Here is a 15302-nt window from a genome sequence, read left to right on the forward strand (position 1 = left end):
GATGCATAGATGACAACTAATGTAAGACGGGGGGACAATAAGTTAAGTTACACATCATTTATTAGGAGTTGTATGTTCTTTCATCTTTTCTTGTGCAAAGAGGGAGAAATGTTACGATATAATGTACTCGAGTGTTTGGGTTTTAAGGCTGTTTATGATCGACTCCTCAGCTGGGACTCCACTTCTGCGTGCTTGAATAAAACCTTGTTTACTTAACCTTTAAGCAAAACGTTACTTATCTGTCACAATAGTTTTGGGGCTGGAGACTATTTTAGATTCGAAGGCTGTTCATTCTTTCCGCCATCCACTGGTTGGGCTTAAACCCAATGTTTATAAATGCATTTTGTGGGCACCACAACTGGCAGGGAGGACAAGCCTGCTGATGAAGTCAAATGAAAGCCCACAACACACTACAAAATATCTGCCATCTTTAGAAAATATTTCCCACCCCCACGTTCAGAAACATGAACATGAACAATACTGAACCCAGGAAACGTCAAAAGACACGAGTGAGTGGGCCGTTACAATGACTATAAAAAAGAACAGAAGACTTTATGCTGTGCTAAGCATTATACCTTAGGGATCTCTCACAATAAGCCAGTACCAAAACTGAAGAACTACCCCAGAGAGAGGCCTCGCAACAAAGCATACCCCAGAGCAAGGAATCACAACATTACACGACTGCAGAGAGGGATCTTACAACAAAGCGACAAAGAGAGAGGACTAAAAGAAAGCATTACCCTCAGAGAGAGATCTCACAACAACACGTTACCCCGGAGGGAGGTCTCAAACAAAGCACTAACCCGAGAGAGAAATCACAAAGAACTACCTCAAGGCGAGGTGTCCAAACAAAGCACTACCTCAGAGAGGACTCGCATCTTAGCACTATCAGAGAGAAAGGACTCACAACTAAGTACTACCAAGGAGGTGATTGGGACTCTGAAAACACACAAAACAGAGGGGACCCACAACAAAGCACTGTAAATAGCGAACACTCACAACAAAGCAATACCCCAGAAGCGCTGCTCATGACTGAAGACATAGCACTCCCCTGGAAGGGCAAGTGCAGCACTGCCACGAGGACACGCATCGATAACAGAGCACTGCCACAGAGAAAGTACTTGGAATAAAATAAATACCCTAGTCAGGGCTTTAAGTGGGCCGGGTCCTGCCAGTGCTCAGCACCAACCGTTCTAAAAAGCAGGTGTCCCCATTGGGCTCTCCATTTTTGCCTTCACCCTCAGGGAGAAAAATAACTCTCTCTGCAGCAGTACCACCCTTCGCTGCCTTTGATGTAACTCCAAAGACACTCTAGACCAATAGCACTGGCTTGTGATTGGTATAATGTTACTTGTTACACTGTACATCGGGGTGCAATGACAGAAGCAGCAATATACCAGTCGGGCGGCACACTATGCTAAGCACAGTTTTTTGGTAACATGTTTTACGCCACGCCCTTAATTACATCGGCCACGCCCCTTTGAAAGACCACCCAGTTTTTTCATCCCACTTAAAGGCCTGCCTAAAGTGAAACCATAACAAAGTGCTGTGGCCTTCTTCCAAAAGGGTTTCGAACTACGTGTGCAGAGTCAATTCCCCACTCCATGTGTTAACAGGCCCAATGTTTCTGACCCAGACTCTGGAGTGGTCTCCAGTGATATCCACTGATCTCTTGGTAGACTGCGGCTGCTGCAAACAACGAACCCTTCTATACAAAGCAACGTTGGCTACAAGCACAAACATCGCACAGCATACTCCCCATGGGTCTGTAGCACTCCAGCCTTGAGAGCCCATAATGTAAAATTCTCACGCAATTTCATAGACTTGTCTTGACGGATTCCAGAAAAAAGGCTGCAGTGGAGTCAGTGTCCTTTGCATTTGTGTAGAATCCCCCTGATGAATTTTCTCCACTGCCTGTGCTGTGAACAAAATAACAGAGAGAGAGACAACGCTCATCACAGACACTCCCCATTGATGCCTACCTTGATCAGAAAACATTTTTCAAAGAAAAATGATTTTGAATTTTCAACCCAAATACTAGATGGCCGGAGTATGCACCGCATGTGAATATATACCAGATCCAAGCTGCAAAAACAACAAATACAGAGCTACTCATACGATACAGTACTCATAACATAACAACCGCCACAGAGAGGCCAACCATAAGCACTAATCCAGAGAGAAAACCAACAAAGCTTTGGGCTGCATGCGAGACTGGGGGGACGCTGTCAACAGAGGGGGCCTTGCAATTTATTTCATTGTTCCTGCAAGTGTGCACCAGGAAGCCTCTGGATGCACACCACTCTGGGGGGTATGTGTGTGCAAATGGTACTCATCTGCTGGGGATGCAAAGAACTCACCTCCTCAAGGTCAGGCTCAACGCTGGCCACGTTTCGAGGCACTTTATAGATATCGTCTTGCATGGATGAGACAGCCGCAGGTGGAGGTGGCGAGAGGCACAGTCTTGCTCCCGGGGGCACAACGTACACCTGTGAAGCAAAAGAAGGAAGCTTGAAATGGTGTCTGTGCAAGAGAGTATATAGGGGAGAGCTAGGCAGAGAGGGAGGGAGGGCGTGGTGGCCAGGCCAGGGGTCTCTTTGCTCCCTAATCCTAAGCATTAGTTGTGGGAGGAAGAACACAGACACCACCACAAAGGGATACAACCCATGACAACCCTGGAGCAGAGAGGAACACAGCAGGAGGGACACAGGCTGATCCCGGTACATAGGACGAGACAGCCTCGGGGACCAAAGAAAGAGACCCGTACAAGGAGACCTCACATTAGACAAGTGTAAAAAGAGATGCTCTTTTCTAAACAGATAGCAGGAGGAAGGAGATTTACACATAGAAACATCACTGGGACACAAGGGGAAAGCTCAAGTGAGTGTAGAAACCTGTTGTATATTTATCCTTCTTTTATTTCCTTTACTCCACCACAGTTCTTACCTGTGTCATCCATTCCAGAATGTATATGGCTCTGTCTCCTTCTAGGGTTCTAGCTGGTGACAGTTTGTGCCTGGCCAGCTTGTGTTGAGGTTGCTTCTTTCTGCTTCTCTGCAATAAACCCTTATTGCTGCATCTGTGGTCTTCACTTCATACACTACAATTTCTGGCGACGTTACTTGCTGGCCAGTACCACTGAAGACCTCATCTTGATGTCTAATTCCAAGATTTGTGATGGAGAACAGATTTTAGCGCAATTTCCTCAACGAGAAACGAACCTACAGCGTGCTGGTCTCGTCGACATCCTTTTGGTCTCCTTCCGTTTTCAAAGAAGACACCTGTTGTGGTAATTTACTCAATTTTATCTTCTTTGGGGACTGCAGCTCGAGCGCACCAGCGCTGACGTCATCCAAACCCAGCAGGTCGAGCCCGGCGCGTGACGGACTGGTGAGGTAGTCACGAGAGTTGTCATTGTTGTCACGGGGACGCCGGGGGAGTCTACGCGTCAGCCGAGGACCTCGAGCGCTGTTGCCTGGTTACAAGCGGAGTCGGCGCGTGAGTGCAAGACGCCGAGGGAGACGCAGTGACGAGGAGCTGTTGCCTGGTTACCAGCGGAGTCAGCGCGTCAGTGCCTGGTTACCAGCGAGGCGCCGAGGGAGACGCAGAGACGCACCAGTGGAGTCAGCGCGTGAGTCAGTGAACGCGCGTGCAGCGTTGTTGACTCGCGTAACCAAGGAGACGTCCCTTTGTGCGTTTCAAGCCTCGCTTTCAAAGCACCTTTAGCCTCGTTTTCAACGGCGGCCATCTTATCCTCTGTTTGCCATTCAAGCCTCATTTTCACCGCAATTCAGCCGGTTTGGGCTATTTTAAAGCGGAATCTTTACCGTTTTAAGTCAAACTCCTGCCTTTTCATCATATTCAGCCGTTTTTCGTCATTTTTAAAGCGGATTGTTTCTCTTTTAAGCCAAACTCCTGTTCCACACTCCTGGTATCGTTTTGGACACTTTTGTATAGCAAGAGGTATGTTACTATAATTCAATACTGTGTTCTGTTGTGGAAAAGCAAGGTTATTTTACTATTTTGTCTTTCCTTTTCTGCATAATCAAGTCAACATGGCACAACAATTTATAGTAACTTTGCCCCCTCAGTTCTTACCTGAACCTGGTGTACCTGAGATACCTTGGGAGGATTGGTACATCATGTTTGACAATTATTTGGAAGCGCTTGATGGACAGGAGTTTTCACCCAAAAGGAAAAAGGCTATCCTTTTGAGCACCCTGGGCAAGGAAGGGCAGAGAGTTTTTAGATTCCTTCCTATCACACTTGGTGCTGGTGGACATGATATTGATGAGTTTAAGGAGGCAGTTGATCGTCTGGAGATCAGGTTTGCAAAGGAGGAGAATCTGATCATGAACCGCTATAAGTTTTACACACAACGCCAAAAAGAGTCAGAAACCATAGATGACTTTGTGGCCAGACTCAGAGAGCTTTCTATAAAGTGTAAGTTTGGTTCTATGAATGACGAGCTCATAAGAGATCAATTGGTCGTCCAGTGCTCAAGTAAGAAAATTCAAGAGCGGCTATGGGCAGCCAAAAATCCTAACTTGAAAGACGCCATTGATCTGGCCAAAGTAATTGAGGAGTCTAGTAAGTGCATGAAGGTCCTTGATTCGCACAAGTCTACTCCTCACCAAGAAGTTTCTGTGGTTACCGACAAAGGTAGCGTTGTGGGTTGTGAACATTGTTCTGGAGACAGTGTTGCGGTAGTAAAAAACAGACCCAGACCCTCTGTCAACTCTGTCAAGAAAACCTCAGTAAGCAAAGTCTGCAACAGGTGTGGCAGCAGCAGCCACTCTTCCGACGCCAGGTTTTGCTTTGCATCAAACAAAGAGTGTTTGAAGTGTGGGAAAGTTGGACATTTTTCCAAGATGTGCAAGGGCAAAGCTAGACAGAGAGTGAATATTGTTGATAACTACTACGCTGATGATTCCGGAGTTGAACCTGACAGACTCTTGGTCATCGATGATGTTGATGTCATTTGTGATGATCCAAGACAAACCAGACCCAAAGCCATCTTCAAGATTGACTCCCACGAGGTGTTGTTGATGGTTGACACGGGTTCTCGACATACCATTATACCCAAGTCTACGTTCGATGCCTTTTGGGAAGGGGTGAAATTACAGCGTAGTGATATCTCACCTAAGGGTTTCAATGGCCAGAAGATTGAAATCCTGGGTTTCTTTGAATCTGAGATTGTTTTTGAAAAAAGGTCCATTTTTGGGAAAGTTTATGTTTCCATTGATGGCCCGCCTATTCTAGGTTGGGTACATCAATATGACCTCTACATCGTCATCAATCCTAGGGCAAAGAATCAGATTATGGTTGTTGACGATGACTCTATTGAATTCATTTTGTCTGAATTTCGGTCTGTGTTCAGGGAGGAGTTGGGTGAACTTCGGGGGTATGCCCATCTCATTAAGTTAAAGAAGGGTAGTCTGCCTGTGCAACATCGGGTAAGGAGAATTCCCATTTCAATCCGGAGTGAGGTGAAACTCTTGATTGAAGAGATGCTTCAGTCTGGGGTAATTGAGCCTACAGAAGCTTCAGCATGGGTTTCGCCCGTCGTGATTTCTAAAAAATCAGACGGAAAATTGAGATTCTGTGTGGACCTCAGGTCCCTAAACAAGTGTGTCGTTGCGGACACCTTCCCTTTACCCAACATCACGGAGATGGTTTCCACTCTTCAGGGGGCGAGATATTTCTCAAAACTCGACCTGAAGAGCGCCTACCATCAGGTTAAGCTCCATGAGTCCTCGAAGCATCTTACCGCCTTCATCACCCCAGAGGGCATCTTCCAATTTACTCGTCTTCCCTTTGGGCTGATTTCGGCGGCGAGTGTCTTTCAAAGATTGGTCAGCGAAATCTTTAAGGGACTCAAAAATGTAGTATTCTTCCAAGACGACATCTTGGTCTTTGGAGAGTCCGTGTCTGATCACAACCTTGTTCTCAGAAATGTTCTACACAGAATCTGGGACACTGGCCTTACACTACGTAGGGAGAAGTGTTCTTTTCTTGTGGAGAACATGGAGTACTTGGGGCATGAGATCTCAGTCAATGGTGTCAGACCCAAGAAGAACCTTCTTGATGCGATACGCTTAGCTCCTTGCCCGTCTGACAAGGACCAGTTGCGGTCATTCATGGGTCTGATCGAATACTACTCCAAATTTGTGGAGAAGTTCTCAGAGAAGACCTTGCCTCTGAGAACCTTATTGAAGAAGGGTTGCAAATTTTCATGGGATCCTGAAATGGAAGCTTGCTTTAATGAGATTAAGGAGGCTATCTGCAGTGCTAAGGTTCTGGCACCCTTTGATACTGCCAAGTCCTCCACTTTGTTGGTGGATGCCAGTGCCTGTGGCCTCGGTGCAGTTTTACTTCAGTCCCACAAGGAGGGTGACAGACCTGTTGCCTTTGCCTCACGTACCCTTTCAAAATGTGAACAGAACTATTCTGTTATCGAGAAAGAGGCGTTGGCGGCTGCGTGGGGTGCTCATCATTTCCGTCCATATCTATGGGGCACACGCTTCAACCTTAAGACTGACCATAAACCCCTCATCCGCATTCTTTCCCCTGGGGGTGGGGCATTTGGTTCTCCAAGGTTGGCAAGGTTAGCCTCTAAACTCCAGGAATACCACTTTGATATTTCTCACATTTCTGGGTGGAGGAACTTCCAGGCCGACTGTCTATCTAGGTTGGCTGTTCCTTCTGGTTCTAATGTTGGCTTCAGTCTGGAGGAATGTGATGCGAATGTTGCTTGGATCGATGATGTGCTTCTTCTTTCTGAGAGCTCCTTCTCTCGCTCTGAGTGGGTTGATGCCATGTCTAGAGATACTGTGCTACAGGAAGTCATCCAGCTTATTAAATTGGGTTCACGGAGAGAGAGCTGTCTCCATGTCTCTGTCCGTCCTTTTCTCAAAGTCATTGATGACTTGTCTGTGTGCAGTGACAATGTCATATTGCGTGGTGACAAATTTGTGCCTCCAGCTGACTTGAGACCGAAGCTCATCTCTCTAGCACATGAGGGTCACCTTGGCCAAACCCTGACGCAACAGCGTCTCAAGCTCAACTTCTGGTGGCCCGGTATGGACTCTATGGTCTCCTCATGGGTAGAGGATTGTTCTACCTGCAAGATGGGTGAGAAGAGACTTAAGGTTTCAGTGGGTTCTGAAATGGGTGCGCTGCAGTTCCCCGAAATTCCGTGGCACACCATCTGCTTAGATTTTATAGGTCCCATTGCTGAATTACCTCTTTCCCAGAGGTTTGCTGTTGTCACTGTCGACTGCCATTCTAAGTGGTTGTCTGTGGAGTTTCTCAAGGACATCACTACGGCTACTACCATCAATCACCTTAAGTCTCTGTTTTTTAGAGAAGGTTTCCCTAATGTTCTTATAACCGACAATGGCACACAGTTGGTTTCGCATGAGATGCAAGCCTTTTTGTCTGGTTGCGGAATTTCCCACCATAGGACCTCCCTCTACAACCCTCAGGGTAATGGTCTCTGTGAACGCCTTAATAGATTGGTGAAAGGCACCGTTCAAATGGCCCTCTCGGGTGGTTCTTCTGTCCCTTCCCTTGTTAGTGAAATGGTTTATGCGTATTGTACCACTCTTCATGGTTCCCACTCCAGATCCCCTTTTGAGATGATGAGGGGCAGGGTTCCCAGCACCAAACTCATTCCCTCTTGGCTCAAAAATTTGGTCTGTCAGTCGCTTTCAGGTGACTTTTCCAGTGTGGTCCCCAAGCCTTCTTGTAAGGGCTCTGTTCTTCCTTCCGGTAAGGTTGCTTCTAGGTGTAGTTCTGCAGGTCGGCTTCAAAGGGTCTCCTCTCGCAAGTCTTGTGATGGTGATGGACCCTCCACCAAGGTTGTTGCTAGTAAAATTGCGAAAGGTGATCTTGTCAAGGTGAAGTCTGGTCGTGTTTCTGGTGGTTTGTCCAAGTTCCGTGGCCCTTTTCTCGTTAAGATGGTCTATCCCCACTATGTTGTTCTCTCCAATGGGGAGAAATGGAACTTAAGGAGGGTTGCCCTCTATCAGAAAGGTGGCGTTAGTCCTGTAGTTGGTTCCAGTTCTGTTCCTGTTCCTTTTCCTGTCCAGGATCTTTCCTCCTCAGGGTTCATGCTTGTTCCTTCTCCAGATCCGGGCCCTGTGGTTCCTGCTCCTGTTAATGTCTTGGCTAGGGGTGATGGTGGAGGGGATGCTCCTGATCCTGCTGTGTCTCTTCCCAATTCCACTGCTGATCTCGTTCCCAACTCCGTGACTGATTCTAATCCCAACCCCATTACTTCTTCAAGTCCCTCTTTGCCTGCCATCAGACCTCAAAGGAGCCACAGGCCACCTACTTATTTGAATGATTTCTGTTGTGATTAGTTCTTTAGAGGGGTGACGTGTGTTCCTTTCAATGCCTATTAGTTGTGATGGTTTCATTGCTTATTATTACTTGTGTTTTATTGTATGATGTTCTCATTGCGTATACTTATTTGTGTTTGAATGCTTATTGTTCTATGATGCCTCCATTTTTGCTTTTACTTTAGGAATTCTCCTGTAGTTTTGCGCTAAGTTTCCTTTCAATGACATGCACATTCTTTTGAGTTAAGTTTCTTTTCTTTTCTTTTGTTTTATTCTACGAGAGGAGATGTGTTGTATATTTATCCTTCTTTTATTTCCTTTACTCCACCACAGTTCTTACCTGTGTCATCCATTCCAGAATGTATATGGCTCTGTCTCCTTCTAGGGTTCTAGCTGGTGAAAGTTTGTGCCTGGCCAGCTTGTGTTGAGGTTGCTTCTTTCTGCTTCTCTGCAATAAACCCTTATTGCTGCATCTGTGGTCTTCACTTCATATACTACAAAACCCCTCCAAGACACATAAGGCAGACTAGGGAGCACAGAAAGACCTCTCCAAGGAGACTGGACACGGGACAGGGGTAGGATACAGATTTGCTTTTAATGAAAACACAGCAGGTGGAAGGGCACAGAGTGAAGACACTCCTCCAGGGCACAAAAAAGGCTGGCTCAAGGTAAGACGGTAGCCACCCGTTCCTTTACTCAAAGCATGACAAGCCGGGCTGCAGGGGTGACTCCCTGACAACACCTCACAAAGGGTACAGCAACAGACAAGGCAGGTCAGACCCGGAAGCAGAGGGTGATGAAAAAAAGACACCTCCTGGAAGAGAGCACAGAAGCAAAACCAACACCTCTCTAGAATACACCTCGTGAAACAGGCCCCAAAGATGAGATCCCCCGCGGGGGGAGGACAGGGAAGACACCCTAAGGTTAGAAAACACACGTCCCTACAAAGACACCAAAGATCAAAGGTGCCGTGCCAAGAGGGGGGGGGGGGAGAGTCCCCAACAGATGAACAGTAGAAGAGCTCTAGGAACAGAGAAAGAACTACCCCTCTCACTACACACCAGAGCACTGGGAGAAAAGAAGCCCCAGTGAACCCCAATGCACTGGTGTTGCAGGTCCCCCACTCTCCCTATGTGTGACTTCTCCCACCTCTCACCTCGCTCTCCTCCTCCGCCGGCAGCTGCGTCTTGCCCCGAGGCGTCCGCATTATGTCGGGCACCAGGTAATCGTTGTCCTGCGTCCTAGCAGGAGACCCCCCCTGCAGCAGGGGCTTGGGGCACGAGCGGGCCAGGGGGACCTGGTACACTTCCTGTGGCTCCATGGACCGGAGTGGACCCCGGCACGGCGCTTCGCATCGGGGAGGAACCTGGTAGACCCCCCAGCTCTCCTTCCCTGGGGTCTGGAGGCCATTGTTTTCCCGGTTGGGGCGCTGTGGGGGAGGTGGGGAGCAAGGTTGGCTCTGCGGCATCTGGTCCCGCCGGGCTCCGAGCTGGTAGTTGACGCCCGCCTCCAGCAGCCGGACGCGATTGCCTGGCACAATGCCCTGCCTTCCGTGCAGGGAGCAGAGCCACCAGCCCTGCAGGCCTGCGGTGTCCGGCTCCAGCACGACCATGATGTCCCCCTTGCGGAAGGACAGCTCGTCCACCGTTTCAGCCACATTGTCAAACAGGGCCTTCGCCAGCAGGGTCTGTGGGCAAAAAGAAGGCAAGAGTTACAAATAGGCCATGACTAACCACATCCTCTTCACATAACCATCACAACGCTCAATCGATGCACATTAGTGATGCCCGGACACACCCTGGTCAGTGTTTCAATGCCTGAAGATTGAGGGAAATTAATTTTTCAACAGAATGCAAAAGCTCACAACACACAGTAAATCTCAAGTTTCACCCACAGCCCTTTTTTTTTAAATCCAAAATATCTGCAGCTTGAAAGCCTGCTGCATACTTAACCATGCACATTAAATATATCTGCTAAGTGCAGCCAGCCCTCCGTGCTTCCCTCGGCTTGTGGAGAACAGCTGCTCCACCAGGCGACTGTTTTGCAAAGCAAATTCTGCAGGAGGCAGGGACACAAAAGACACTACCAAAGGTGCAACAGCAGCAAGCAGGAATGCACAACAGGAGCGAAGTACTGCAAAGGTGTCCCCCACTTTCATGGCAGTCAAGGAGCCCAAGGGTGCTGGAGGGACATGGTTAGCAACGGATGAACAACATCTTTTGTAAACAGTGGTTAATATCACCTGATCAACTGGATGGAAGGCTGGGCAGGGTTCACCGACTAGGTTGTGAACAAGAGCCCAGCAGATTGCAAATACAAGTGCATATGTGACTCCTACCCAAATGTACATTTTAATCAATAATAGACCCACTTTTTTAAGTTCTCATGAAGTGGCTTAGTTTATATTAGAGAATAACTACTACACTGGTACTACAGCTAATGTGGGGCCTCGGTCAGAAGTGACAACCCACACTTGGCATCTCTCCAACCAATGGCCAGTACTGCATGGATGAACAGTCACCCAGCAATACAAATCTGGATGAAGGACAGCTGGCTTCAGCCAAATAATTCCAAGCCATCATCCTTGGGGACAACAACAGCTAAGGCAGGACGTGGCACCATACACTTATAGTCTAGGGCATACCAGCAAGCAGAAGTGTTTATTATCCATATAAGACGGTCGTCTTGAAACCCTCCGGAACAGCACTTATCAAGTAGTAAGACATGTTTTCAGACTATGGAGATACTAAGAATCCCTGTCCAATCAATCCTGAACTATCTTCGAGTCACAGCGGCGAGTGGTAAAATAATTCCTGATTCAACTATTACAAACCGATTTTAAAGTGCCTCTAAGTTTGTGCAGTTGTAAACTACAAAACCCAAAAAGAAGCTATCAGATGAGATACAGGCCTCAGAAAGCTCGACCAGGTTTGTGAAACCAAAGTGACTGCGGTGGCTCACAGCCAAGGACAAGGTGACCTTCAAGAGATGCAATCTAAGGATTTAACCTCAAGGAAGAGAGCAACGTCACTGGCTTAAACGGATAAATAATTTAGCGCTTAGTCTTGATGCTCTGGTTTAAGGTTCTCCCACAGCTCTATTCAAAGAAAGGACGATCCTGCTACTGAAAATGTTCAGTTCTGGGGACAAGCATTAACCTGGACCAGATGTTTACCACAAATAGAAGTCTGCGCTACCTATCAAATAAAGCACTTAGGGGCTGGGCTCCACATCTGAAGGTCATATATCAACTTTACCTGCAGTCTTTAGAGCAGACAATACCCCAGGGAGGAGCAGAATTAACAGCACTTGTCTAGTGCCTGCCCAGGAGACGAGGTTACATATGAAACAATGGTTCATTGTAGGCTGGTCTGCTAATTTTAATACACAGCTAGGAAGAGATGGTTAATTCCTCTGTTCAGGTTGTACAATGATAGAGCGCTTACTGGAGCACTGTTTTGGTGCTACTTTAATCGTAGGCCGTGCATTTCATTCTCTGCCTCCAAGTATGTCCAGCGAGCATGGCCCAAATGTACACAAGGTCTGGCGATCTAGATTACAACTACTATAGAGCTGCTGCCTAGTCGATTGTTCCCCGTTATTATCATGGTTAAGCGTGTTATACCAATACGCATATTTCGCCTTTTCCTTTTTACTTATGAACATACACACACACACACATTACATATATTTATCACACATATATACGTACACACACACACACATTTATTAATAATAATTTAAAGGTTAAACTCCAATGGAAGTTTGTACTTTTATTGTGATTTTGTGTGATAGCAGTGTATGTTTTTATGAATTATAGTAACCTGAAATAAACCTAATAATGAATGCATGACTGAATCTGATGTTCAAAAGGCAGACTAGGGATGCCTAGCCAAACTAGTAAAGGTCTTACAAAGACCCCTGGGTGAGATCTGCCCTCAAGAAACGAATATTTCTTTAACTGTCAAAAGGGGGGTGGTAAAAAGAACAGTAAATAAAGTGCCCACTCATGTAAAATAGACTCCATACTTTTGACAGCTTTTGGAAAGGCCTCAAGTCACATCTTTTTGCCTTTGCCAAATCAAATGCCTTTACTGTCCCAGCTACACACTAGCAGAGCAACGTGGAGACCAGTGCCTGGAAGCAATTTACTCTGTAATGTCACTCAAATAATATAACCACTCAGGCACTGTGATACTTTAATTGCATGTTTTATATGCTCAGCAACATCGCTATAGGCATGCACACTGATCGAGTTTCATGCAAACCACTGCTTGAATAAAAATAGAAAAATAAAATCTTTACTCCAGGAAAAGGGCCAGTTAAGTATGCTGGCTATTCCCACCAAACAAAAAAAACACACTTACAAGCAAAATCCACTCATATGCAGACCAAAATGTGCTGCCCGATCGACGGCTGCAGGGGCTCCTGCCTTTTTGGGGATTTGGGTTTGATGTGTGACCCTGTCTTTTTTATTGAAACTGCCAGGCTCTTCCAAAAAATAAATATATTAGTTTAAAACATGTTATTTCACAGACAATTGGGGGTAGAGGAGCAACTGTGGTGCGAATGAAGAGGAAACAATGTGGGGGCGGTGGAGTATTTGGGGGAGAGCAGCACACAAGAGAGCAAGCGAACATATGGAGTCTCAAGGGGTGCGTAATAAAAAGAAATAAGCATGGGCAAAGCCAACAGGTCTCGCCTATGCAACAGCTACTGGCTTTGCCAATGTGTTTTACCCATGTTGTACACAAGCGTGGCTGCCGTTCAGCATGGCTAAAAGTGAGTGTCATAGAGGTGAGTGTTGTGGAGTGTCAGAGTGGAACGGCGAAGAGTGGAGTCGTGTTGTAGAGTGGAGTGGCACAGAGTGTTGTGTATTGGAGTGGCATAGTTTGGAGTTGCATTGAGTGGTTAACAGTGAAGTGGCGTAGAGTATACAGGTGTACAGTGCACTGGTGTAGAGTGTTGCAGAGTGTAGTGGCGTGGAGTGCAGTGGCACTGAATTCAGCTGCGTACAATGCAGCATTGTAGAATGCAGTGGCGTAGATTAGAGTTATGTAGAATGAGGTGGCACAGTGGTGTGGAGAGTTGAGCGGCATAGATGCAGGGGTGTAGAGTAGCACAGAGTAGAGTATAGTGCAGTGGTGCAGAGTGGAGTAGCACATAGTAGAGAGGCAGCAAGTGCAGTACTGCAAAGTAGACTGTCGTAGTGGTGGCGAGTGGAGTAGAGTACAGTGATACAGAATATAGTGCAGTGGTGTAGACTGCATTGACAGAGTGCAGTGGTTAAGAGTAGAGTGGTGAAGTGTTAAGTAGCGTAGAGTAGATTGTTTCAGAGAAGAAATTAGTGGCATGGAGTGGTGCAGGGTACAGTGCAGTTTTATAGAGTGTAATGGCGTAGAGTAAAGTGGTGTTGAGAGCAGTGGCATAGAGTGCAGTGGTGCAGAGTAGGTTTGAGTGCATACAGTGGGTTGGCGTAAAGTGCAGGGGCATAGAGTTGAGTGTTACAGAGTAAAGTGGATTGGCATGGAGTATATTGGCATGGAGTGCAGTGGCGTGAGTTAAGTGTTGAAAAGTTGCGTAGTGTACAGTGGCGTAGAGTGGGGTTGGCCTAGACTGGGGCGGTGTAAAGCGCACAGAGTAGATAAGAGAGGTGTAATGTGATGGGCATAGAGTGCAGTGACGTGAAGTTGTGCAGTGGTTTAGAGTGGTGTAAAGTGGAGTGGTGCAGAGCAGAGTGGCGCAGACTGCATTGGCATAGAGTGGTACAGGGTAGAGCAGAGAGGCGTAGTGTGATGTGGCGTAGAGTGCAGCGGCGTAGAGTGGTGCAGTGGCGTGGTGCAGAGTGGAGTATGCATTTTATGGTAGCACACTACTGTTACAGGCAACCCTTTTTAGGTTTCGCCTCATCGAAAGCTGCGCACTGCGCAGCTTTTCGGCGAAGGCGAAATCTAATGTTACAACAGTGTGGTCTTCGTTCCGCCTCTCTCTTCCATTGGCTAGCTCCATAAATGGAGGCTAGCCATTGGAAGAGAGAACTGTCCGTCATTTCCCAAGGCGATTGGTGGGCGTTCCGCCAATTCTTTTCCTCTCCGCAACGTCATGAAGACGTGGCCACTGTGGGCGTGTACTTTTTTTTTTTTTCCCCCCGATGTTTGTGTTCATTGAACGTCTTGTTCCCTGTCCCGCTGGCTGTTTGCTGACCCCCCCCTCCCGCTGTCAGTGTGCCGTTAACCCGCCCCCCTCCCGCTGTCAGTGTGCCCGCCCGCCCGCCCCCCCTCCCGCTGTCCGTGTGCCTGTTAACTCGCGCCCCCCCTCCCGCTGTCCGTGAGCCCGTTCACCCGTTCACCCGCCCCCTCCTGCTGTCCGTGAGCCCGTTGCCCCGCCTCCCGCTCCCCGTGTGCCCGCCCCCCTCCCGCTGTCCGTGCGATTCCCCCCTCCCGCTGTCCGTGTGCCCGTCCCCCCTCCCACTGTCCGTGTGCCCGTAAGGAGGTGACTTCACGTGTGCTGCCTGCTGCAGTGTCCTTCCAGGAGTCCGACTCTCCGCTGTGTCGGGGGGTGCAGGAGCGGGCCCCAGAGGAGGAAGAGATATGCGAGGCAGACTCCTGGGAGGAAGCAATGACCGCCGCCGGAAGAAGTCCAGGTGAGTGCCCGTTCCTGCCCCCCTCCCGCTGGCAGTGTGCCGTTCCCGCCCCCCCTCCCGCTGTCCATGCCTTTCCCGCCCCCCTCCCGCTGTCCATGCCTTTCCTGCCCCCCTTTATCCCGTTCCCGACCCCCCTCCCGCTCTCCGTGTGCCCGTTCCCGCACCACTTGTAAATGCTTGTTAAACCCCGCTTCGGGCAGGGCCTGGCGAAAGCCGCGGATGCAAAGAATATAGCAGCCTCGAAGGCTGCTTTACACAATCTCAGAGCCTTACTAAGACGAGGTGCACGGGAACACTGGGCGCATCGCCGTTCA

The 15302-nt window shown here is 48.1% G+C and overlaps 1 protein-coding gene across 1 annotated transcript in view; it reads right to left on the bottom strand.

Moving 5' to 3' along the window:
• Window positions 1–15302, bottom strand: part of EFS (embryonal Fyn-associated substrate) — a 78177-nt gene that overhangs the window by 37064 nt on the left and 25811 nt on the right. Inside the window, exons 2-3 of the mRNA XM_086923712.1 lie at window positions 9502–10032; window positions 2361–2489 (exon numbers count right to left, since the gene is read on the bottom strand). Coding sequence (XP_086779838.1) covers window positions 2361–2489; window positions 9502–10032 — 660 coding nt within the window. The remainder of the gene's footprint in view (window positions 1–2360; window positions 2490–9501; window positions 10033–15302) is intronic.

Source organism: Lissotriton vulgaris, chromosome 5 (genome assembly GCF_964263255.1).
Source record: "Lissotriton vulgaris chromosome 5, aLisVul1.2, whole genome shotgun sequence".
Classification (NCBI taxonomy): domain Eukaryota; kingdom Metazoa; phylum Chordata; class Amphibia; order Caudata; family Salamandridae; genus Lissotriton; species Lissotriton vulgaris.